Source organism: Geotrypetes seraphini, chromosome 1, assembly GCF_902459505.1.
Source record: "Geotrypetes seraphini chromosome 1, aGeoSer1.1, whole genome shotgun sequence".
Lineage (NCBI taxonomy): Eukaryota > Metazoa > Chordata > Amphibia > Gymnophiona > Dermophiidae > Geotrypetes > Geotrypetes seraphini.
Window position 1 is genome coordinate 385,868,496 of NC_047084.1, and position 25,625 is coordinate 385,894,120.

At 44.5% G+C, this 25,625-nt stretch overlaps 1 protein-coding gene across 5 annotated transcripts in view; it reads right to left on the reverse strand.

Annotated features, from left to right (window-relative positions):
* Positions 1 to 25,625, reverse strand: part of GAK (cyclin G associated kinase) — a 652,499-nt gene that overhangs the window by 316,906 nt on the left and 309,968 nt on the right. For all 5 annotated transcript variants that reach the window (XM_033916764.1, XM_033916747.1, XM_033916757.1 and 2 more), the window contains one exon: positions 625 to 747. In XM_033916764.1, coding sequence (XP_033772655.1) covers positions 625 to 747 — 123 coding nt within the window. The remainder of the gene's footprint in view (positions 1 to 624; positions 748 to 25,625) is intronic.

Here is a 25,625-nt window from a genome sequence, read left to right on the forward strand (position 1 = left end):
AATGAGAACATGAAGAAAGCAGAAACCAGGCAATAAAGGTAGGAAAAAAATTATTATTATTTTTTTTTTTTTGCTTAAGGATAAAGTAGTATATTAGTTGTGTTGATAAAAATTTATAAACATTAGAGGCTCTGGTAGAAACCCGTTTACAAAGTATGTATTCTTCCCAATTAATATTTCCAAATTAATAAAGTCTTTTTGCTTATTTTTAAATGGGTTTCTACCAGAGTCTTTAATTCAGTAGCATAATTAAATGAAATAACTATTTCTGTAGTTTATAGGGACGGGCGGGGACGTAGGGGATTCCTCGCGGGGACGGGCAGGGACTGAGTGGATTCCTCGCGGGGACGGGTGGGGACGGAGGGATTCCTCGCGGGGACAAGTGGGGATGGGTGGGAGTCCTCACGGGGACGGGTGGGGACGGGTGGGACTTTGGCGGGGACGGGTGGGGACGGGTGGGATTTCTGTCCCCGCGCAACTCTCTAGTATGGTCCGATAGAGTGGTATTTTGTTACTAGTGCTAAACTTAAGACAGCAAGATATTCCTGGTGTGTTATTTTGATTCACACATGATTTTTTTTTTCAATTTCAAGTTACAACATACACAAGACAATTTCTACTTACAAGGCAGTGCACAATACAAATGTTTTTCTGGTCTTGCTTTAGCCACTGATGCATATTTCTGCAAATGCTATAAAGATTCTGAAGATTTGGAGCTCGCCGTGCTGACCAACCACATTCAGATACCTTTTAAAGAAATGTCTAGAATTACTCAACAGAACAACTGTTTTAACGTTGAGAATAAAGTGCAATGGAGAAAAATAATTAATAGATATGAGTCCCAGTTAAAACAGGAAAAATGTAGATATTATCCAAAACAAATTGAGAATGTCAAACCTGATTTGTTAAAGTTATTTGATATAACTAATTTTCTGACAACCCCAGATGATATGATGACAAAGGCTTAATCATTCTTAAGGAAATATATCTAGTACTTTTTTCCCAGAAATAAAATAGAATCTATTAGGGCAGATTTGTTTAGTATCATAAAATTTTCAGGGAATATTTGAACACATTATATTACATAATGATCCGTTACAAACAGAATGTCCAGTAGATAGATACTGGCAAACTTTTTCTCCAGTATCAGAAGTGGAGATTAGAAAATTATTATCCAATTATGTAATATTTTTGCTGAAAAATCCATCTAAGAATTTATTTTTTAATTTGGATTTATTAACTGTCTTTTCATGAAGAGATTCATCCAAAGTAGTTTGTAATATACTGAAGAGTAATCAGGCACTACTAAATATTTTCCCTATCTGTATCAGAAGGCTCACAAATTAACTGTGGCACCTGGGGCAATGGAGGGTTAAGTGACTTGCCAAAGGTATCTGGTCTGAGATCACCATGATGACCAAATGAACATCCCCTTAATACAAGTTTCAAGTTTTTTTCAAGTTGTTATTAAAATTTGATATTGTCGCTTATCCAACTACTAAGCGAGATACAGTTAAAAAATAGGGGGAGAACAATTTTTTTTAAACCACCAATAACAATACAATTAAACAGGAGCATTTAAACAACTAAGCCAAATGGTATGACTATTGATAAATTGGATTGTACTAACACGAGACAAAAGGAGGTTGGGGAAGAAATACAATTTGTATAGGATAGAAAACAATTAAGGAGAACACAAGAGAAAGAGGGATACTGTATTTTGATTCTATTGAAAGATTGATTGAGGAGAATTTAAAGGATGAAATTAAATGTTAAAGGCATCTTTAAATAGATGAGTCTTGAGTTGCGCTTTGAGGTGGTTTAAGTTGCTTTCCTCTTTTAATTGAGCTGTAAGAGTACCGTATTTTCTCACATATAACGCGCGCGTTATACGTGGTTTTTACGTACCGCGCACACCCTTGCGCGTTATATGCGTGAGCGCGTTGTACAAAATTTTTTTTACATAGTTCCCCCCCCCCACGTCTGATTCACACCCCCCCCCCCCGCAGGACCGCTCGCACCCCCACCCCGAAGGACCGCTCGCACGCACCCGCACCCCCACCCCGAAGGACCGCTCGCACGCACTCCCACCCGCACCCCCACCCCCACCCTGAAGGACCGCTCGCACCCCAACAGCCTCCCGACCCCCCCCCCCCATCATGTAGAAGCTCCTATCGGTGTCCTGCTGCTTCCTCTTGGCGGTCCCGACACGATCGGGGCAAGAGGAAGCTCAAGCCCTCTTGCCCCAGCCAACCGCGGCACCCCCGACACGATCGGGGCAAGAGGGAGCCCAAGCCCTCTTTCCCCACCGACTCCCCAACTCCCCGACAATATCGGGCCAGGAGGGAGCCCAAGTCCTCCTGGCCCTGGCGACCCCCCCCCCCCCCCCGGCTAGTTGTTCGGACCAGGAGGGAGCCCAAACCCTCCTGGCCACGGTGACACCCCTACCCCCACCCCGCACTACATTACGGGCAGGAGGGATCCCAGGCCCTCCTGCCCTCGACGCGAACCCCCCCTTCCCCCAACACCCGCCCCCCCCAAGAACCTTCGACCGCCCCCCCAGCCGACCCGCGACCCCCCTGGCCGACCCCCATGACACCCCCACCCCCCTTCCCCGTACCTTTGTATAGTTGGCCGGACAGACGGGAGCCAAACCCGCCTGTCCGGCAGGCAGCCAACGATGGAATGAGGGCGGATTGGCCCATCCGTCCCAAAGCTCCACCTACTGGTGGGGCCTAAGGCGCCTGGGCCAATCAGAATAGGCCCGGGAGCCTTAGGTCCCACCTGGGGGCGGGGCCTGAGGCACATGGGCTCAAACCGACCATGTGCCCAAGGCCCCGCCCCCAGGAGGGACCTAAGGCTCCCGGGCCTATTCTGATTGGCCCAGGCGCCTTAGGCCCCACCAGTAGGCGGAGCTTTGGGACGGATGGGCCAATCCGGCCTCATTCCGTCGTTGGCTGCCTGCCGGACAGGCGGGTTTGGCTCCCGTCTGTCCGGCCAGCTATACAAAGGTACAGGGAAGGGGGGTGGGGGTGTCGTGGGGGGCGCGGGTCGGCTGGGGGGGCGGTCGGAGGTTCTTGGGGGGGGCGGTCGTTGGGGGGAGGGGGGTTTGCGTTGAGGGCAGGAGGGCCTGGGATCCCTCCTGCCCGTAATGTAGTGCGGGATGGGGGTAGGGGGTCGACGTGGCCAGGAGGGTTTGGGCTCCCTCCTGGCCCGAACAACTAGCGGGGGGGGGGGGGGGTTCGCAAGAGCCAGGAGGACTTGGGCTCCCTCCTGGCCCGATATTGTCGGGGAGTTGGGGAGTCGGCGGGGCAAGAGGGCTTGGGCTCCCTTTTGCCCCGATCGTGTCGGGGAGTCGGGGGGGCAAGAGGGCTTGAGCTCCCTCTTGCCCCGATCGTGTCGGGGGTGCCGCGGTTGGCTGGGGCAAGAGGGCTTGAGCTCCCTCTTGCCCCGATCGTGTCGGGGAGTTGGGACCGCTAAGAGGAAGCAGCAGGACACCGGTAGGAGCTTCTACATGATGGGGGAGTCGGGAGGCTGTGGGGGTGCGAGCGGTCCTTCAGGGTTGGGGGTGCGGGTGGGAGTGCGTGCAAGCGGTCCTTCGGGGTGGGGGTGCGGGTGCCTGCGAGCGGTCCTTCAGGGTGGGGGTGCGAGCGGTCCTGGGGGGGGTGAATCGGACATCGGGGGGGGCATCAGGCTTTCAGGGTGGGGACAGGACTTCAAGGGGGAGAGGAGAGTCAGGCGGGCGAAAGGAGAGTCGGGGTGGTCAGAGGAGAGTCGGGGCGGGCGAAAGGAGAGTCAGGCGGCGACGGGAGAGTCGGGCAGCATGCGCGGTATACGGGTGTGCGCGGTATATAAAAATTTCTGTACATGTGTGTTTTTTGCGCGCTATACCCGTGTGCGCGTTTTACACGGGTGCGCGTTATCTATGTGAAAATACGGTATTCCCAAAGTTGAGGGGCAACTACTGAGAAAATGTGTCTTTTAGTGCTGATTATAAGGACAGAGAGAACAGAAAGTAATTTACGGTCAGATGATCTAAGGAGGTGGTGAAGGCACATAAGGAATCAAGAATTGGTGTGATTTAGTTTGATTGTTTTGAAGGTTATTAAAGAGATTTTATAAGCAATCCTATGTTTAATTGGTAATCAATGAGCATTACGTAGAAGGGGGGTCATGTGATCACATTTTTGGCTTTTGTTATAAGTTTGATGGCAGTGTTTTGTATTATTTGAAGGTGTCTCATTTCCTTCTGAGTAATTCCCGTGAATAGGCAATTACAATAATCTAATTTTGCAATGATTAGTGAGTGGATGAGAATGTTCAATGATTTGTGCTGTAGAAATTTGGAAATACAGATCATTCTGAGCTTGAAAAAACAGGATTTGACTACTGTGCTAATGTGTTGATAAAAAGAAAGTTTTTTTGTCAACTGTAACACCTAGGATATTTATTGAGGAGACAAATTCAAGAGTTAAGTTATCAAGCAGAATTGGGGCCTGAAACGGGATTCTCTCTTTTCAGGTGAAGATATTAGGTTGCGTTTTTGAGGTGTTTAGTGCTAACATATTCTCTCTCAGTCATAGCTTGATTAGATTGAGTTTATTATTAATTTCCTTAGTGTTTTCTGGTTTGAAAGGGTATAATAACTGAATGTCATCTGCATAAGCAAAGGCAGAGAAACCAATGAACTGGCAGAGAATCAGGAGTGGAGATAGGAAAATGTTAAACAATAAAGGTGAAAGGATAGTTGTATGCCCGTGCAGTCTTGTTTATGTGGGCCGTACTTCACGGCCCATTCACATAAGACTGAATGAGCATAAATCACGGCTCAAAAATAAAATCATGCAGGCTCCTTTGGTAGAACATTTTTTAAATGCTCAGCATTCTATTGATCAGGCTCAATGGCGAATAATTGATAGCACTGAGGTGGGTAGGGAGGTGGGCAACAGTGATGAATTGTTAAATTACAAGAAGCAGCGATGGATTTATTCTCTAAATACTGTAATACCTTTTGGTTTAAATGGTGAATTAGAGTGGGGTTCTCTTATTTAGCCATGCTGGGTGGTGACATAGTGACATAATGACATAGTAGATGACGGCAGATAAAGACCCGAATGGTCCATCCAGTCTGCCCAACCTGATTCAATTTAAATTTTTTTTTTTTTTTTTTTTTTCTTCTTAGCTATTTCTGGGCAAGAATCCAAAGCTTTACCCGGTACTATGCTTGGGTTCCAACTGCCGAAATCTCTGTTAAGACTTACTCCAGCCCATCTACACCCTCCCAGCCATTGAAGCCCTCCCCTGCCCATCCTCCACCAAACGGCCATACACAGACACAGACCGTACAAGTCTGCCCAGCAACTGGCCTAGTTCAATATTTAATATTATTTTCTGATTCTAAATCTTCTGTGTTCATTCCACGCTTCTTTGAACTCAGTCACAGTTTTACTCTCCACCACCTCTATCGGGAGCGCATTCCAGGCATCCACCACCCTCTCCGTAAAGTAGAATTTCCTAACATTGCCCCTGAATCTACCACCCCTCAACCTCAAATTATGTCCTCTGGTTTTACCATTTTATTTCTCTGGAAAAGATTTTGTTCTACGTTAATACCCTTTAAGTATTTGAACGTCTGAATCATATCTCCCCTGTCTCTCCTTTCCTCTAGGGTATACATATTCAGGGCTTCCAGTCTCTCCTCATACGTCTTCTGGCGCAAGCCTCCTATCATTTTCGTCGCACTCCTCTGGACCGCCTCAAGTCTTCTTATGTCTTTCGCCAGATACGGTCTCCAAAACTGAACACAATACTCCAAGTGGGGCCTCACCAATGACCTGTACAGGGGCATCAACACCTTCTTCCTTCTACTGACTACGCCTCTCTTTATACAGCCCAGAATCCTTCTGGCAGCAGCCACAGCCTTGTCACACTGTTTTTTTGCCTTTAGATCTTCGGACACTATCACCCCAATGTCCCTCTCCCCGTCCGTGCATATCAGCTTCTCTCCTCCCAGCATATACGGTGCCTTCTTATTATTAATCCCCAAATGCATTACTCTGCATTTCTTTGCATTGAATTTTAGTTGCCAGGCATTAGACCATTCCTTTAACTTTTGCAGATCCTTTTTCATATTCTCCACTCCCTCTTCGGTGTCTACTCTGTTACAAATCTTGGTATCATCTGCAAAAAGGCACACTTTTCCTTCTAACCCTTCAGCAATGTCACTCACATACATATTGAACAGGATTGGCCCCAGCACCGAACCCTGAGGGACTCCACTAGTCACCTTTCCTTCCTTCGAGCGACTTCCATTAACCACCACCCTCTGGCGTCTGTCCGACAGCCAGTTTCTGACCCAGTTCACCACTTTGGGTCCTAACTTCAGCCCTTCAAGTTTGTTCAACAGCCTCCTATGAGGAACTGTATCAAAGGCTTTGCTGAAATCCAAGTAAATTACATCTAGCATATGTCCTCGATCCAGCTCTCTGGTCACCCAATCAAAAAATTCAATCAGGTTCGTTTGGCACGATTTACCTTTTGTAAAGCCATGTTGCCTTGGATCCTGTAACCCATTAGATTCAAGGAAATACACTATCCTTTCTTTCAGCAACACTTCCATTAGTTTTCCAACAACTGAAGTGAGGCTCACCGGCCTGTAGTTTCCTGCTTCATCCCTGTGACCACTTTTATGAATAGGGACCACATCCGCTCTCCTCCAATCCCCAGGAATCACTCCCGTCTCCAGAGATTTGTTGAACAAGTCTTTAATAGGACTCGCCAGAACCTCTCTGAGCTCCCTTAGTATCCTGGGATGGATCCAGTCTGGTCCCATCGCTTTGTCCACCTTCAGTTTTTCAAGTTGCTCATAAACACCCTCCTCCGTGAAAGGCGCAGAATCTACTCCATTTTCTCGTGTAACTTTGCCAGACAATCTCGGTCCTTCTCCAGGATTTTCTTCTGTGAACACAGAACAGAAGTATTTGTTTAGCACATTTGCTTTCTCCTCATCACTCTCCACATATTTGTTCCCAGCATCTTTTAGCCTAGCAATTCCATTTTTTATCTTCCTCTTTTCACTAATATATCTGAAAAAATTTTTATCTCCCTTTTTTACATTTTTAGCCATTTGTTCTTCCGCCTGTGCCTTCGCCAAACGTATCTCTCTCTTGGCTTCTTTCAGTTTCACCCTGTAGTCCTTTCTGCTCTCATCTTCTTGGGTTTTTTTATATTTCATGAACGCCAACTCTTTCGCCTTTATTTTCTCAGCCACTAGGTTGGAGAACCATATCGGCTTCCTTTTTCTCTTGTTTTTTATTGATTTTCTTCACATAAAGGTCCGTAGCCATTTTTATCGCTCCTTTCAGCTTAGACCACTGTCTTTCCACTTCTCTTATGTCCTCCCATCCTAACAGCTCTTTCTTCAGGTACTTTCCCATTGCATTAAAGTCCATACGTTTGAAATCTAGGACTTTAAGTATCGTGCGGCCGCTCTCCACTTTAGCCGTTATATCAAACCAAACCGTTTGATGATCGCTACTACCCAGGTGAGCACCCACTCGAACATTAGAGATACTCTCTCCATTTGTGAGGACCAGATCCAATATCGCTTTTTCCCTTGTGGGTTTCGTCACCATTTGTCTGAGCAGAGCCTCTTGAAAGGCATCCACAATCTCCCTACTTCTTTCCGATTCCGCAGATGGAACATTCCAGTCCGCATCCGGCAGGTTGAAATCTCCCAACAGCAGAACCTCCTCTTTCCTTCCAAACTTTTGGATATCCACAATCAGATCCTTATCAATTTGCTGCGATTGAGTCGGAGGTCTGTAGACTACACCCACGTAGATAGAAGTTCCATCTTCTCTTTTCAGAGCAATCCATATCGCTTCTTCCTCTCCCCAGGTCCCTTGCATTTCGGTCGCTTGGATATTGATCTTTACATAGAGAGCTACTCCTCCACCTTTATGACCATATCTGTCCTTCCTAAAAAGATTATATCCCGGTATGTTTGCATCCCATCCATGTGATTCACTGAACCATGTCTCTGTGATAGCAACAATATCTAGATCTGCCTCTAATATCAGGGCTTGCAGATCATGAACTTTGTTGCTTAGACTGCGAGCATTTGTGGTCATCGCTTTCCAGCTATTTTTCAGCGATAATCTCCTTTTTCGTATGGATTTTTGTGTCGTTTCACTTTCCGTTGCAATACTAAGAAATGAGTTGCTGATATTGCTTATGTTGCAGCCTTTACTACTATCACATCTTTTCTTTTGCCGGGGGTGGTCTCTATAATTGTCCTTCGTACATATACCACCCCCACCTTCTAGTTTAAATGCCTAGAAAAATATTGTCTAAATTTCTCTGCAAGGTTTCTTTTTCCTGCTGTAGTAATATGTAGCCCATCAGTGCAATATAGCTTCTTGTCCTTCCATGTATTTCCCCATCCTCCTATGTTCCTCCGGTTATAAGAAAAGAGTATGCAGTTCCAGTTATAAGTATAGTGTTATTGTCTCTTTAAAGCCAGCTAGCTGTCCCGTGACGCTGTTGCCACGTAATGACATGTGTACAGGGTTCGGCTCTATTTAATTTCAGTAAAGAATGCCGCCGCCATCTCTGAAGACAGAGTGGTCGTATTTGCTGGCGGATTACTATATGGGTAAGAAATTAAGTGCTGTTTTTGTGACTTACTAGTAACGGATAGGGGTCGCTTGGAGAGCAATAATAATGTATGCATTTTAATGTTAACTTTTGCTGTTTCCCTAGGGGTCATCCTTGATAAAGCTAGTTCATAGCGAAACATGTCGGTATGACAATCCCTTGGCCAGAGACCACATGACAAAAAAGCTAAGTATAGCTTTTAAAGTAGTTAATCTAATTGAATATAAATGCAAAAGTATAAAAGAAATAGAATTGTACAAGTCTAAGATAGGACCCGATGAAGAGTTGACACGTAAAGCTTGGAGCAATGAGATGGTATTGAGCTCCAAGTGGTGCCGCTGAGGATCCTGTAAAAATATCAGTGCATGAGGGCATATCAGGGTAGTTGAGTGTGCACTACCCTGGGAAGTACAATACGAACTTAATTATAAGCCATTCTGAAGAGCAAAGTTTTGTGTTAACTGAAAACATACATACAATATTTATTCTAAATATGTGTTTATCTCACCTAATGACCTAGGGACAGGAATGACGTTACTTATCCTGAAAAGCAAAGTTTTTGTAACTAATTTATTGACTTAGAGGGGACATGATATAGACTTATAAAATCATGAAAAGCATAGAGAGGGTGGAGAGGGACAGATTCTTCAGACTAGCGGGGACAACAAAAACAAGAGGGCATTCAGAAAAGTTGAAAGGAGACAGATTCAAAACGAATGCTAGGAAGTTCTTCTTTACTCAGAGGGTGTTGGACACCTGGAATGCGCTTCCAGAAGAGGTGATAGGACAGAGTACAATATTGGGTTTCAAAAAGGGATTGGATGACTTCCTGATAGAAAAGGGGATTGAAGGGTATAGATAGAGGGTTACTACACAGGATAATATGATTAGGGAATGAATGATTTAGGTAAAGGATCACTTACAGGTCATGGACCTGGGGGGCCGCCGCGGGAGTGGACTGCTGGGCATGATGGACCCCTGGTCTGACCCAGCAGAGGCAATGCTTATGTTCTTATGACATTAGGATCAATAACATTGCCTTTGATTCACCCTGGAGACTGACCAGTTCCGGAGTGTTCAAATGCGAGTGTTTAGGTCATAAAGTGCCAGTTATTGATTAATCAGCTAATTATCCGGTTTGGATAAGGTATAAAAGGGAGCAAGTGACAGTTAAACTTCAGAGATCTTTCATGTGTGGACGTCCAAAGGGGTGTTTGGCCAGTTGAAAGCTCTCTATCTTTGACTGTAACTTGGATCTCTCCAGTCACTGGCATAGATGATGCGTACCTCTGCTTCAACGGTGATGTATCTTTACTTTATGTTTATTTTATGTATATGCGCATGAACCGTTTGTTATACTGGTGTATAGGGAATTAAAGCTTATTCTTTGCATAATATTGTGTCTTGTATTATCTGGCACAAAGACACCCAAAAGAACACCACAAAGCAACACAGCCCCTAAGAAGGTGACTACTGTAGCGGAAGTAGGGGCGTTACTGAAGGGATGGTCAGTGTGGAGGATCCTGTCCTGGGAAAGCAGGCGACACAGCAGCTGGAGACGTTTTGCTGAAGAAAGAGTTTGACGAGGTCCCGGAGGTGGGGATCTGGTAGTCGTGATACGGAGAAGCCAGCTGGGAGCAGAGGAGGTCACCTAGACACCTGAGGTGGAAGGGCACCTGTGGCGGCAGTTTGGCTGTTTTTGGCCATTCTGGGACATAGTATTATGCTGGACCTTCTGGTTTTGAATTTGATGTGTATTTGGGGCTGGTTGTGAGAGGCTTCTGATAAGGGAGTGAGTGAGTGGGGTATATGTTGTACGTGGGAGGATAGTGGGAGGGGGTACGGTGGTGGTAGACATGGGATTTGGTGGGGTCACATGAAGTCATGGAGGGGAGTAGGCGACAGTGGGTGTGGTTTGGGGGAGTGGTTGGGGAGGGGGAGATAGGGGACTGGGGAGAGGTTGGGGGTGGCAGGGTATCAGCAGGGTTCTCTTTGGGAGGCTTTGGATGGAGTGGGTAGGGGGACAGTTGAGGGTATTTTGCTATATGAGATGGGGGGTGATAAATTGTGGGTGGGTGGTCTTAATGTTAAGGGTCTTAATATGCCTCATAAGAGACAATTGTTACTAAAAGAGTTAAAGAGACTTCGGATTGATGTCAGCTTTGTACAAGCGATGCATTTTGTGAAACCTGGGGAGAAACTGATTCAATATAAGGAATATCCATACAGAATGTGGACTTCTAATAAGGAGCGAAAGAGGGCGGGAGTGGGTATTCTGTTTGCCAAACATCTTAAGATTATACCAGAGCAGGATTGATGGGATGAGGGGGGGGGGAGATGGGTTATTTGAGTGGGGAGGATTGATGGGAACTGGTCACCCTGGTTAATCTCTATGTGCCTAATTCTAAGGATTGTCAGTTTTTTGAGGAGGTTTTGGCCAAGGTACTGCAGGTGAAGCAGGGCTAGGTGATAGTGGGAGGGGATTTTAATTTGATGGTGGACCCTGACTGGGATTCTATGGGTTCGGGTGAGAAAAGGCTTCAATTAGATAGGCAGCACTTGCAATATTTTGTGTAAGTACTCAAAATTGTGGATGGTAGCGTTCCCAACATTGGCAGGGAAGGGATTATTTTTTTTATTCCCCGGTCCACGGAGTGTATACCAGGATTGATATGTTACAAAGGTTGGGGGAGCCGGCTGGTGGATACTCACATTGAAGATATCGGGTGGTTGGGTCACGCTCCCATTTGGATGGATGTGAGGTGGAGGGGCCGATCAGGTTGGGGACCAATACTGGAGATTGAATGATAACATGCTGCGCGATCCTTTAGTGGTACGTAAAATTGAGCAGGTTAATCTAGATTTTCTGGAGCATAATAATATATATATATATATATTTTTTATTTTTTTTTTTGAAAATTTTCTAGAAACAGATGAACACAGCAAGCACTGTAACACAATGTTGTAACATAACTCTTAGACACAAGGCTTATCAAACAGTTGCATACAGTACAAGTAATCCCTCCCCCCAAAAAAAGTTCTGTGCAGGCTAATGATCACTAACAGGAGTTTGTGAGTTGCCTTCTCTGTTCATACCAGTCAACATAAGGCTTCCAGTGTTGCAATAGCCTCGGCATTCGGTGATGTTTCATAGCCTTGAGCTTGGACACGCTAAAGACATGGGCTATTTTTTGTAACACCTGAGCCTGGGAGGATGTCAAGACTTGACGCCAGGCAGCGGCCAACACCAAACGTGCTGCAGTCATGAACATCGCTATCAGTTTAGCAAATTTAAGAGGCACTCCCACATATTTAACAATGCACAGCCCATATGTTTCACCAAAATCACCCTACAGATATCAGACATCAAGGCAAACACCATATCCCAATAATTATTGGCCTTGGGGCAGGTCCAAAAGATATGCTCAAAGGAGCCCTGGGCACCACATAAGCACCAGCACCGATCTGAGATACTAGGCTTAAATCTATGTAGGCATAAGGGTGTATAATACCACCGGTACAGTAATTTGTAGCCATTTTCCACCATGTTACTGGCAATCAAAACCTTAAGATGGGAGCGCACAGTAGACTTCCACTGCTTTGGGGTCAGAGTCTGCTGCAGCACAGTCTCCAGACCAGAGAGCTGGATCGAGGACATATGCTAGATGTAATTTACTTGGATTTCAGCAAAGCCTTTGATACAGTTCCTCATAGGAGGCTGTTGAACAAACTTGAAGGGCTGAAGTTAGGACCCAAAGTGGTGAACTGGGTCAGAAACTGGCTGTCGGACAGACGCCAGAGGGTGGTGGTTAATGGAAGTCGCTCGAAGGAAGGAAAGGTGACTAGTGGAGTCCCTCAGGGTTCGGTGCTGGGGCCAATCCTGTTCAATATGTATGTAAGTGACATTGCTGAAGGGTTAGAAGGAAAAGTGTGCCTTTTTGCAGATGATACCAAAATTTGTAACAGAGTAGACACCGTAGAGGGAGTGGAAAATATGAAAAAGGATCTGCAAAAGTTAGAGGAATGGTCTAATGCCTGGCAACTAAAATTCAATGCAAAGAAATGCAGAGTAATGCATTTGGGGATTAATAATAGGAAGGAACCGTATATGCTGGGAGGAGAGAAGCTGATATGCACGGACGGGGAGAGGGACCTTGGGGTGATAGTGTCCGAAGATCTAAAGGCGAAAAAAACAGTGTGACAAGGCAGTGGCTGCTGCCAGAAGGATTCTGGGCTGTATAAAGAGAGGCGTAGTCAGTAGAAGGAAGAAGGTGTTGATGCCCCTGTACAGGTCATTGGTGAGGCCCCACTTGGAGTATTGTGTTCAGTTTTGGAGACCGTATCTGGCGAAAGACGTAAGAAGACTTGAGGCGGTCCAGAGGAGGGCGACGAAAATGATAGGAGGCTTGCGCCAGAAGACGTATGAGGAGAGACTGGAAGCCCTGAATATGTATACCCTAGAGGAAAGGAGAGACAGGGGAGATATGATTCAGACGTTCAAATACTTAAAGGGTATTAACGTAGAACAAAATCTTTTCCAGAGAAAGGAAAATGGTAAAACCAGAGGACATAATTTGAGGTTGAGGGGTGGTAGATTCAGGGGCAATGTTAGGAAATTCTACTTTACGGAGAGGGTGGTGGATGCCTGGAATGCGCGCCCGAGAGAGGTGGTGGAGAGTAAAACTGTGACTGAGTTCAAAGAAGCGTGGGATGAACACAGAAGATTTAGAATCAGAAAATAATATTAAAGATTGAACTAGGCCAGTTACTGGGCAGACTTGTACGGTCTGTGTCTGTGCATGGCCGTTTGGAGGAGGATGGGCAGGGGAGGGCTTCAATGGCTGGGAGGGTGTAGATGGGCTGGAGTAAGTCTTAACAGAGATTTCGGCAGTTGGAACCCAAGCACAGTACCGGGAAAAGCTTTGGATTCTCGCCCAGAAATAGCTAAGAAGAAAAAAAAAAAAAAAAAAAATTTAAATTGAATCAGGTTGGGCAGACTGGATGGACCATTCGGGTCTTTATCTGCCGTCATCTACTATGTTACTATGTTACTCCCAGTAAGCAAAATACTGCACCAGCGGGGTATCCTGATTAATCAATAAGCTATACAAACTGAAAAAACACCTCTGCCCACTAGATTCCACCCACACCTTGTCCCAGGCCTCAGAGTCTTTCTGAAGGTCAGGCAGGGCCCTCTGATTAATAAAAGAAATGACTTGAGTATACTGGAGAAATTCAAAGGCAGTAAGACCAAACTCCTCCTTCGTATAATCGGCAGAGAGCAGTTTGCCCTCATCCAAAAATTGGCACAGGGAAATTAGCCCTCCTGCAGCCCACTGCTAGTATCTAGCATCACTATGCCCCGGGTCAAAACTCTCCGCCACTATCACAGGAGTTTGGCCAAAGTACACCCTTCCTGGGAACAGATGGTCCCGAAATGAGACCCATAAGAGGAGGGTAACCCCCAAGAACAGATTGACATGAGGGGCAATAGCTCTAATCTTGCTCAGGGAAAGCCACGGAATACGACTTAATGGAACATCCCCAAAGAAACAAGCTTACATTTGCATCCAAGACTTCTGCAAATCCGTTTGCCAAGCTACAACATAGCGGAGCTGAGCAGCTAGATAATAATAATAAAAGTGGGGCACTGCCATCCCTCCCCTGTCTCTCCACTGAAAGAGCATATCTCTCCGTACCTGTGGGGGTCGCCATCTCCAGATGAAATAAAAAGCTTTTCGATGTAGAGTATCAAAAACTGATTTAGGGAGAAGAATGGGTAAAGCTGCAAAAAGATACAATAACTTGGGTAGGACCATCATCTTAACTACATGAACCCGGCCAAGCCAAGATATAGGGACCCTCTCCCACCTGTCCAGGTCAGCATGAAACTGCTTAAGGGGGATAATTTGCAAAATACAGTGAGTACAGATCAGCAGTAAGATTAATGCCAAGATAGCGGAGAGACCGTGTAGCCCATTTAAAGGGGTACTTCTCCTGCAGCCATTGCCGCTCAGTTGGAGTGAGGGTCAAATTAAGGATTTCTAACGGCAAAAAAAAAAATATTAAGGATATCTGACTTGGTCAAATGAACTTGAAATCCAGAGACCCCACTATAAAGCTGGAGTGCGGTGACCACCCCCTGGAGGAATTCATCCGGTCGACCCAACAGAAGCAGAATATTATCCATGAAGAGGAAAATTTTATGCTCAATACCACCAGTTGAGATCCCTATAATAGTCTCCTCCTCCCGAACCGCCTGAGCAAAGGGCTCCATGGCAAAAGCAAAAAGCAGGGGTGAGAGAGCACACCCCTGCTACATGCCCCGAGCCAATTCAAAGTCCGCACAATCAAAGGCCTTTTCTGCATCTACCCCCAGAATCAAGGCCGGAGCCCTATGCATCCTAGCCAAGTAAACCACATGAAGCGCCCCAGCCGAGTAAACCACATGAAGCGCCTGCCAAATATTATCATAGGTTTGATGGCCTTGAATGAAGCCAGCCTGGCCATCCTGGACTAATTTCCCCATGACTATTGTAATCGGTCCCTAAGAGGGAAATGGGCCGATAGGAGGAGCATTGCATGGGATCCTTACCAGGCTTCAATATCAATGTGATTTCCGACAAACGCCAAGACCATAACATATTGCCCGCCTTAAAACTATTACACAAATCCGTTAAAGGCTGAGCCAAGAAAGCACTAAAGCACTTGTAAAATATATTTGTAAAACTGTCCAACCCCGGTACCTTGCCCAGAGGAAGGGCCTTAATAACTTGTAACATTTCCTCCTCTTCTATAGGCCTAGACAGCAGCTCTGCCTCCTCACCAGAGAGACCAGGGAGGTCCACTCGATCGAGGTAGACACTGGGCCTGGCTGGCCCAGAACGTCCTTTCCGACGTCAGAATTGATGTCAGAAAGAAGATTTTGTGTCGGCTTTAACAGTAGCAGCAGCAGGGCGGTAAGATAGCAGCCGACCCAGGGAAAAGAAGGAGAGAGGCTTTTTTTTGCATGGCAGGGAGGGAAGGAGGTAGGCAGGCAAGCAGGCTGGCTTTGGCCAGGGAAGGAGGGAGAGAGGTAGACAGGCAGGCAGGCTGGCTTCAGGGGTGGAGGTGGAACAAAGTGTGGAAGGCAGTGAGAGGACATAGGAAGGATGCACCGGGGGGCACTAAAGACAGGAAGGGGCACTAAGAACATGGTAAGGAGGCACTGGGGGCACTAAAGACATGGGAAGGAGGCACTGGAGCACTAATCTAATCTAATCTAAATCTTAGGTTTGTATACCGCATCATCTCTACATTCGTAAAGCTCGACACGGTTAAAAAGAGTTAGGGTAGAAAGGAACTCCAGTGGAGGGAAGAGGCAAAATGAAGAGAAAATTTAGAAGACTAGAATAACCAGAGAGGGAGGAGGAGTTGCATTTTTGAGAATAACCAGGTTTTCAGATGTTTACGGAAGAGTTGGAGGGAGCTCAGATTCCTAAGAGGGGAGGTAAGGTTGTTCCAGAGCTGAGTGATTCTGAAAGGGAGGGAAGAACCTAGTTTTCCTACAAGTGAAACGCCTTTTAGAGAGGGAAAGGAAAGTTTCAGTTTTTGGGTGGATCTGGCAGAATTGGGGTTAGAAGAGTTCCAAGAAAGAGGAATGAAGAGAGGGAGAATACCGTGTAGGATCTTGAAAGTGAGGCAGGCACATTTGAAGTGGACTCTGGAGATAATCGGAAGCCAGTGGAGCTTGGATAAAAGCGGTGAGATGTGGTCGAATTTGCTTTTTGCGAAGATAAGCTTAGCAGCGGTATTCTGAATCCGCTGGAGTCTTTGAAGGTTTTTCTTTGTTAGGCTAAGGTAGATAGAGTTGCAGTAGTCCAGTCTGGAAAGGATGGTGGATTGGACAAGGACGGCAAAGTGTTTTTGATGGAAACAGGATCTCACTTTTCTCAGCATGTGAAGGCTGAAGAAACATTTTTTTTACTAGGGAGTTGAGGTGGTCGTTGAAGGAAAGTGTAGAGTCAATGATGACTCCCAGAACTTTACTAGAATATTCAAGATGCAGAGTGGGGCCAGAGGATAGTGGGATGGAGGTGGGCAGTTGGTCCAATTTTGGGCCGAGCCAGAGAAGTTTTGTTTTAGATTCGTTCAGTTTCATCTGCACAGTGTGGGCCCAAAATTGAAGGTTCGATATACATGAGGATATGTTCACCGAGAGGTTGGTGAAATTCCGGTCGGTCTCGAGGAGGACAAAGATATCGTCTGCGTAAGTGTAGAGTGTTTCAAGGGGGGGAGAGATGGAGGAGTTTAAGGGAGGACATGTTGAAGAGGATAGGAGAGAGAGGTGAGCCTTGTGGGACTCCACAGATCGGGATCCAGGGGGAGGAACAAGTGCCCTTCATGTTGACTATGTAGGAGCGGGAGCGTAAGAACTTCGAGAACCAGTCAAGGACTGTGGAGTTTATGCCTATCTCGGTGAGTTGGTAAATTAGAATATCATGATGGACGACATCAAAAGCTGCAGAGAGGTCGAATTGAAGAAGGACGGCGAACTTGTTGCGAGAATGGAGATATTGAACTTTTGAGATTAAGGAGGTCAGAAGGGATTCGGTGTTGAAACTGGGATGGAAGCCGTATTGGTAGAGTTGAAGAATGGTGAATTTCTCAAGGTAGGAAGATAGTTGAGTGGATATGATGGACTCTAGCATCTTGGTAAGAAGGGGAATGTTAGCTATTGGACGGTAGCTGGATGGTGTAGAGGGGTCAAGCTCAGGTTTTTTCAGTAGTGGGGTTAAGGAAATATGGCCCATTTCTGGGGAGAAGAGACCCGAATGTAGGGCGGAGTTTATGAGAATGGTAAGAGATGAGATGGCCTGAGGGGGAGTGTTCTCATAGAGGTAGGAGGGGAAAGGATCCAAGGTACAGTTGTAGGATTTCAATTTGAGGCAGAGATTATAGACCAGGGATTCGGAAACAAGTTCGAAGGAAGACCAGGATCTGTCTGCTGGGATAGGGTAGGAGTCTGCTGGGATAGGGTTGGGGTCAATTGGAATCAGAGATTTGTAGGAGATTGCAGGTGGGAAGGAGCGCCTCAAGGTGGAGACCTTATCGTTGAAGAACTTTGCTAGAGAATCGGCTGAGGGGGAGGAGGGAAGTATGGAGTCTTTTTTGGAGGTTAAGGAACGCCAGATGTTAAATAATGTGCTACTCTGATTGTTGGATTTGGAGATTTTGTCACCGTAGAAGTTTTTCCTTGCTTTTTTTAGAACAGTATTATAGATTTTAATGTTGACCCTCCAGGAGAGTCTGTCTGTAGGGGATTTAGATTTTTTCCATTTTCGTTCCAGAGCACGACATTTCTGTTTCAGTTCTCTGTTGTATGGGAGGTACCAAGGGGCCTTATGGGAGTAGGAAATGGTTTTAGTGGAGAGAGGGGTGAGGGAATGGAAGGTGGACTCAGAGAGGGTGACCCAATTTTGCCAGTTAGATTCTGGTTCTGCAGGTTTAGAGATGGGGGAAAATTTGTCGAGAAAATTGATCCAGAACAGATTGCTTGAGATTTTTTTTACGGAAGATAATAGAATTTGAGGTGCAGGATGGGGGCCTGAGATGTGACATGAAAATGGGGAGACAGAAGGCCCCTAGGTAGTGGTCAGACCAGGGGACAATTTCCCAGTGAATGTCGTCAGTTGAGGTTTTGTGAGTAGTAAGATCTAGAAAGCTGATGAGGTCTAGTGTGTGGCCTTTTTCGTGGGTTGGGGAGAATGTGGGGGGGGGGGAAGCCTAAAGCGGAGAGGAAGCTATTAAATTTGGATGTATCCTTGTTGGTGACATCGTCAAGGTGGAGATTGATGTCTCCGATGATCAGTAATCTTTGAAATTTGAGGAAGGCATTTGTTATGGTTTCAAAGACGAGTTCGGAGGAATTGTTCCAAGGGGCAGGTGGGCGGTATAGAAGCAGGATACCCAGAGGATGAGGATGGAATTCGTCACTGACTGAGGCTAACATGTATTCTAATGAGGAGTGGCTGCCCTTTTCAAGGAGTTGGACATCAAAGAATGATTTGAAAAGGAGGGCCAGACCGCCTCCTCTTCAGTTGGTTCTGGGAGAGAAGAGGCCTTGGTAGCCGTGGGAACAGAGTCGTTTTGAGTAAATTGGTCATCTTTTGTGATCCAAGATTCTGTGATGAATAGGAATCCGGGGTCAGAATCCTCGAGTAGGTCCTTCAAGATTTGTATCTTATTGCAAGCGGATCTGGCATTGCAATAGAGTGTTGGGACTGGGGTGAGAGAATGTGAGGAAAGGTTGGGGGGAGTGGAAGCGAGGACAGGTTTTAGAGAGGCATGGTTGACTTTGCGAGAGTTTTTGTAGGATGGGTGGTGTTTGGGGCGAATGAGCATGGGAATTCTGAGGCCAGGGCAGATATTGCGAGCATTTGTAGAGTCGAGGAGGTTAGGGGCAGGGGGTGTCAGGCAGGGGAAGAGTTTGAGAGAAGAGAAAAGTAGGAGAAGAAGGAGCCATGAAGGTGGCTTCATGATGAGAGATTAGAGATCTATGGGTTAGATGGCCTGTTTGAGGCGTGTGAGAGTAGGTTAAGGATGGAGGAGCGACTAGGTAATAACGTACTAGGTATCAGCACAAACTATATTGGACAGATCTAGTAAAGTGTTTCTGAATTGGAGTTATTCTGAAAATGATCTCATGGAAGGGGGATGAAGATAATCTGGCTATCAAATCGGTATTCAAATTAGTTTCAAGCTTCAAGTTTATTAATTCTTTTGATTAATCGCTTAATCATAGTTCTAAGCGATGAACAAATTAAAATACATTAAAAGGGGAACATAACAAAACAATACAATACAAACTTAAGACAATACAATAGGTTAAAAAATTAACTCATCAAATTCATAACATAAGGTAAAAAAGGGAGAATGAAATACAATTTAATATAGGAAAGTAAAACAAAAAAGGAAAGTACATAAGGGAACAAAAAATAAAAGCATAGTAATAGAATAAAATCAATGACCTGGGTATTAAGAAATTAAATATCAAAGGCATCTTTAAAAAGAAAAGTTTTTAAATTACTTTTGAATTTACCTAGGTCCTGCTCCCTTCGTAAATAAATTGGAAGGGCATTCCAGGTCTGTGGCGCAGTCACTGAGAAAATAAATTGGCGTCTTGTATTTATGATCTTAAGTGAAGGGATAGTTAATAAGTTTTGTTCATTTGATCTTAAAGTTCTCACAGGATTATATGGTATTAGGCACTTATATATGAATGCTGGTGTTTTATTGAGAAGGGATTTGAAGGTAAGCAAACAGAGTTTATATGTTATCCTGTTGATAACTGGAAGCCAGTGTGCATCTTTTAAAAGGGGTGTAACATGGTCAAACTTTCGAGAATTGGTAATAAGTTTGATGGAAACATTTTGAATTATCTGAAGGCGTTTAATTTCATTTAATGCTATTCCCTTAAAGAGTGCGTTACAGTAATCTATTTTAGAGATTACCAAAGAATGAATTAGAATATTTAATGATGTTGGATATAAGAATTTGGAGATTGAACGAATTTTACGTAATCTATAGAATGATGTTTTAACGATATTGCTAATATGATTGTGAAAATTTAATTTATTATCGAAAATCACCCCTAAAATTTTTATGTTATTGACTGATTGTAGGGGGGTGTTTTTTTATAGAAACTGAAGCGGGAAGAACGGAACTGTCTTTCCATGGAAATAACATAATATTTGTTTTTTTAATATTAAGTGCCAGTTTATTCATGTTCAACCAGTGGTAAACTAGATCCAGTTTCTCATTAATATCTTGGATATCAGATGTTTTATTAGTATCAATTGGATGCAGGAGCTGGATATCATCTGCATATGCATAAATCTGAAATCCCACGGATTGACAAAGTGATTAAGGGAGCCAGGAAACTATTAAATAGTAAAGGAGAGAGAATAGACCCTTGAGGCACCCCGTGAGTGGAAAATGAGGATTTTGATGTTGCATCTTTAAAGAAAACAGTAGATGTACGGTCTGTTAGATACGATTCGAACCAAGAGAGAACTTGGTCTGTGATACCAATGGATTTAAGTCTGTTAAGGAGCAGTTGATGGTCAATTGTGTCAAAAGCCGCGGAAAGGTCAATAGAGATTAGTAGAGTTGATTGATGATGATCGAGAAAGTATTGAATGGAGGTGGTCATTCCAATTAATGAGAGTTCGGTGCTATGATGATGTCTAAAGCCAGTTTGGTTGGGATGCAATACATTAGTCTTTTCCACAAAATCAGAAATCTGATTGAAAACTACCTTTTCAGTCAGCTTTGCCAAAAAGGGAATATTAGCAATTGGTCTATAATTTGAAAGGTCATCAGGGCTAACGTTTTTATCTTTAATAATGGGACGAATAATGGATTTTTTCCATAACAATGGTACTGTATTTTGAGTCAGACTTTCAGTAACCAATGTATGGATGAATGGACCGAAAATATCAAAGTAATGTTTTAAAATGAATGGAGGAATTAAATCGGCTTTAGATCCTTTAATATTAACACATTTAATAATAGACTCGATTTCTTTTAGACTTGGTAATTTAAATTTAGAGCATCTAGAAGTTAGTATTTCAGTAACAGATTGTTCATGATCATTTGCTAAAGATTGGTTTATTGTAAATGTCTTTCTAATTTTATCAATTTTTTCAATAAAATGATCTGCCAATTCCTGAGCAGTGAGAATAATGTTAACCACTTCAGGTTGTTGTTGGGAATGTGAGGTTGTTATTGTGTTTAATATGGTGTATAGAACCGATGGGTTTTTGGCTTTAAATATTTTATCTGAGTAATATTTCTTTTTTGCTTGATTTATTTTTGTTTTGTAAAGTTTAGACAGTTCATTGAACATTTGCAAATTATTTTGTGTTTTATTTTTTCTCCACTTGCGCTCTAATGATCTTACTTGTTTTTTGATAAAAGAAAGTTCAGCCGTAAACCAAGGATTCTGAATTTTACGTGCGGGGATAATCTTAGTTTGTACAGGTGCAAGTTTATCCAATAATGATTTTATGGCTATATTCCAAAGTGAAAGTAACTCATCTAGAGAATTAGTATTAGAGTTAGTAAAGTCCAAACTAAATTAAATCTAAAGAAAGGTTGTTATAATTTCTAAAGTTAACCGTTCGTTGTTTTATATGATTTGGATTATCAAAGGTAGTGTATGTTAATGAGACTAGAAAATGATCAGACCAGGGGACAGATAGACAATCATTTAGTACCAGATTTTTCTTTGCAACTATAGATGCTAAAGCCATATCAATTGTATGGCCCGCCTGATGAGTTGGAAGATTTATTAATGGGTATAAGTCTAATTGGTTTATATATGAGAGAATAGTTTTTGAATAGTTATTGTTGAGATCATCGAAATGAATGTTAAAATCACCCAAGATTAAGGGATTTAAGGTAGAACTACCAAAATCAAATAGTAATGATTGAAGTTGTGTAATATTATCAGAAGTTATTGGTGGCAGTACATAAATTAAAAGTATATCAGTTTTTGGTTTGGTTAGTAAAGAGAACTGTAGGAACTCGATTGTGGAGTTTACTGGGGAGGCATCAGTGTGTATTAATAGGGGTTCTCGAAAAATTGTAGCTAGTCCTCCTCCTCTTTTGTTGTTACGGTGATGATAAAAAAATGAGAATCCTTGGGGACAAGCATAAGAAAGATAGGCCTCTTCCCCTTCTGAAAGCCAAGTTTCTGTTAGGCAAAGAATATCAAAAGATTGTTGAATAATGACATCTTTAATTAAATGGTATTTAGTTTTAATAGACCGGATGTTGATTAAGCCTATGTTGAGATGTCTAATTTTATGGTCTGGGGATAATGAAAATTGTGGAGATGGAACAGTTTGATTAGAAAATTGTGAAGAAGGAACAGTTTGATTAGGAGAAAATTTAATATTTATGCGTTCGGTAAGACGAGGGGAGGCATGATAGTAGTCAGATTTAGGTGGCCTATGTCCACAGATAACTGGAATAGGTAGAAAAGAAGAGTTATCCATAGTAACAGAATAGTGGGTGAAAGTGTTAGTAGTAATTAAATTGGATTTAAATGGTATATCAAAAGACAGAAAAAAAAGTACATAAAGAAAAATAGTTCTATGTAAGTACGGCTTCCAAGTGTTGTACTTACTGCATGTAAAGATTTTCAGGATGCACTGCAGGATCGCACAAAGGAGCGCGCTTAAGGAGCAAGATATGCTCCTTAAGCGCGCGCCTTTGGCGTGCGCCACAAAGTGACTCGATTTAAATGACATGTACCGGATATTGGGGGCGGAGCCTGGAACGTGCCGCCGCTGCACGGCGGCAAAGGAGTCTCGAAAGAAGCAGCTGGAGGTAAAGTAAAAGTAAGGTAAAAAACCAAAAGAAATAGCTTAAACTTCAACTAAATTTAAAACAAGTAAAAACAATTAAAACAGGTTTAAAACAAACTGTTAGGTGCTATTAAAGCAAAGTGCCATGCAAACAGCAGTGAAACTTGCATAGATTTTTGGATACAATAGGCATTTAACAAATTAGTTAAGAATTGACAACAATTAATTAACAAAAATTAAGAAGACAGCAAGCATTTAACAGATTATAAGATTCAACAGGTATTTAAGATAATTTTTTGATTATTTTTGCTTTATGTATATATATATATATTTTTTTTTTTTGAGTTAGTAAATGAACTTTACAGTTGAATGGGTTCACGATTATGCTTAACGATTAAAGATTTCACAATTAGACTGAAACATGGGGAAAATTTCCCCTGCTCGCTCGGGGGGGGGGGGGGGGGCAGAGCGGTGCTCGAGACCCGCCGATGTGGCCGCTGTTTTCGGTTGGTGATAGCCCACTTGAAGGGAGAAAAGTTTCCCCTGCTTCCCTTTCGATCTCACCTCTGCTGGAATGGGGGAGGAGTGGAGATGAGGCCAGATGTCCTGCTGGAAAGGGCTCCCGAAACTGGCCGCTGATGCTGAGTGCCGTTAGCGCTGCTTCTCTTTAGTTCTCTCCCCTGCTGGAACTGGGGAGGGGTGGAGATGAGGCCAAGTGCCCTACTGGAAAGGGCTCCCGAAACTAGCCGCTTGAAGGGAGAAAAGTTTCCCCTGCTTCCCTTTCGATCTCACCTCTGCTGGAATGGGGGAGGAGTGGAGATGAGGCCAGGTGCCCTGCTGGAAAGGGCTCCCGAAACTGGCCGCTGGTGCCGAGTGCCGTTAGCGCTGCTTCTCTTTAGTTCTCTCCCCTGCTGGAACGGGGGAGGGGTGGAGATGAGGCCAAGTGCCCTACTGGAAAGGGCTCCCGAAACTGGCCGCTTGAAGGGAGAAAAGTTTCCCCTGCTTCCCTTTCGATCTCACCTCTGCTGGAACGGGGGAGATGAGGCCAGGTGCCCTGCTGGAAAGGGCTCCCGAAACTGGCCGATGGTGCCGAGTGCCGTTAGCACTGCTTCTCTTTAGTTCTCTCCCCTGCTGGAACGGGGGAGGGGTGGAGATGAGGCCAAGTGCCCTGCTGGAAAGGGCTCCCGAAACTAGCCGCTTGAAGGGAGAAAAGTTTCCCCTGCTTCCCTTTCGATCTCACCTCTGCTGGAATGGGGGAGGAGTGGAGAAGAGGCCAGGTGCCCTGCTGGAAAGGGCTCCCGAAACTGGCCGCTGGTGCCGAGTGCCGTTAGCGCTGCTTCTCTTTAGTTCTCTCCCCTGCTGGAACGGGGGAGGGGTGGAGATGAGGCCAAGTGCCCTGCTGGAAAGGGCTCCCGAAACTAGCCACTTGGAGGGAGAAACTGGCCGCTTGACAGGAAGTGGCACTAAGGACTTGGGAAGGAAGCACTGGGGGCACTAAAGACAGGAAGGGGCACTAAGGACATGGGAAGGAGGCACTAGGACCACTAAAAACATGGGAAGGAGGCACCGGGGGCACTAAGGACATAGGAAGGAAAGAGGGAGGGAATAGAAAGGGACAATTCTTGGGCCTGAGTGCAGAAAGAAAGGATACACAAACAGAAGGAAACACAACCAGAGACTCATGAAATCACCAGACAGCAAAGGTAGGAAAAATGATTTTATTTTCAATTTAGTGATCAAAACGTGTCAGTTTTGAGAATTTATATCTGCTGTCTATATTTTGCACTATATTTGTCTATTTTTCTATAGTTACTGAGGTGACCGAGCTTGCGGAGATGGGGCGGAAACGGGGTTTTTTAATTTTAGTCCTAATCGTTTGCTGGTCCACAAAATAATTCTTTTATTTCTGCCGGTCCACGGGTGTAAAAAGGTTGAAAAACACTGAACTAAGTGATCATATTTACGCTTCAAATGGGTCTCCTGAATGAACCCTATTCCAACCCGTAACCGATCTGCTTCTTTAAAAAGAAGTTGGCGCTTCCTAGGCACATTCAGACCCCTACCATTGAGGGTCATCCAGCAAATCGATTCAGGACTCATATCATCCTACCTCAAGCAAGCACCCTAGAAGCTCCCTCCACAGCCACACTCCATCCACACGCATGCAATCCATCTGACCATCCACTACTCCCACCAACAGCACAACACAGCACAGAACTACCCCCAGCCCCCCCATACCCCTCCCAAGCCCCTAACTTCTCCTCCCCCACCACACCCCAACAACCACTCCCAACTCCCTCCCCTCACAATCAAACAGCATCCCCCTGAAGCTCAGGAGGATGAAACAGGAATGCAAAACTCCTTTACTAAATCAACCGCCCCCCCCCTAGGCCACATAAGGTAGGATCGGGCAGGGATCACACAAACCCAAAGAAAACCTCCCAAGCCCGGGTGATGCCAAAAAGTCTCAATAGATTCCTATCTCCCCATCGCACTCATACAATAGAAACACAAAACAGGATAAGCAATAATAAACTTCAACTGGCTGAACTGGCAGCTTGGAGCACTGGTCACCATTGCTGTGGCACCAGTCACACTTGTCAAATAAACTTT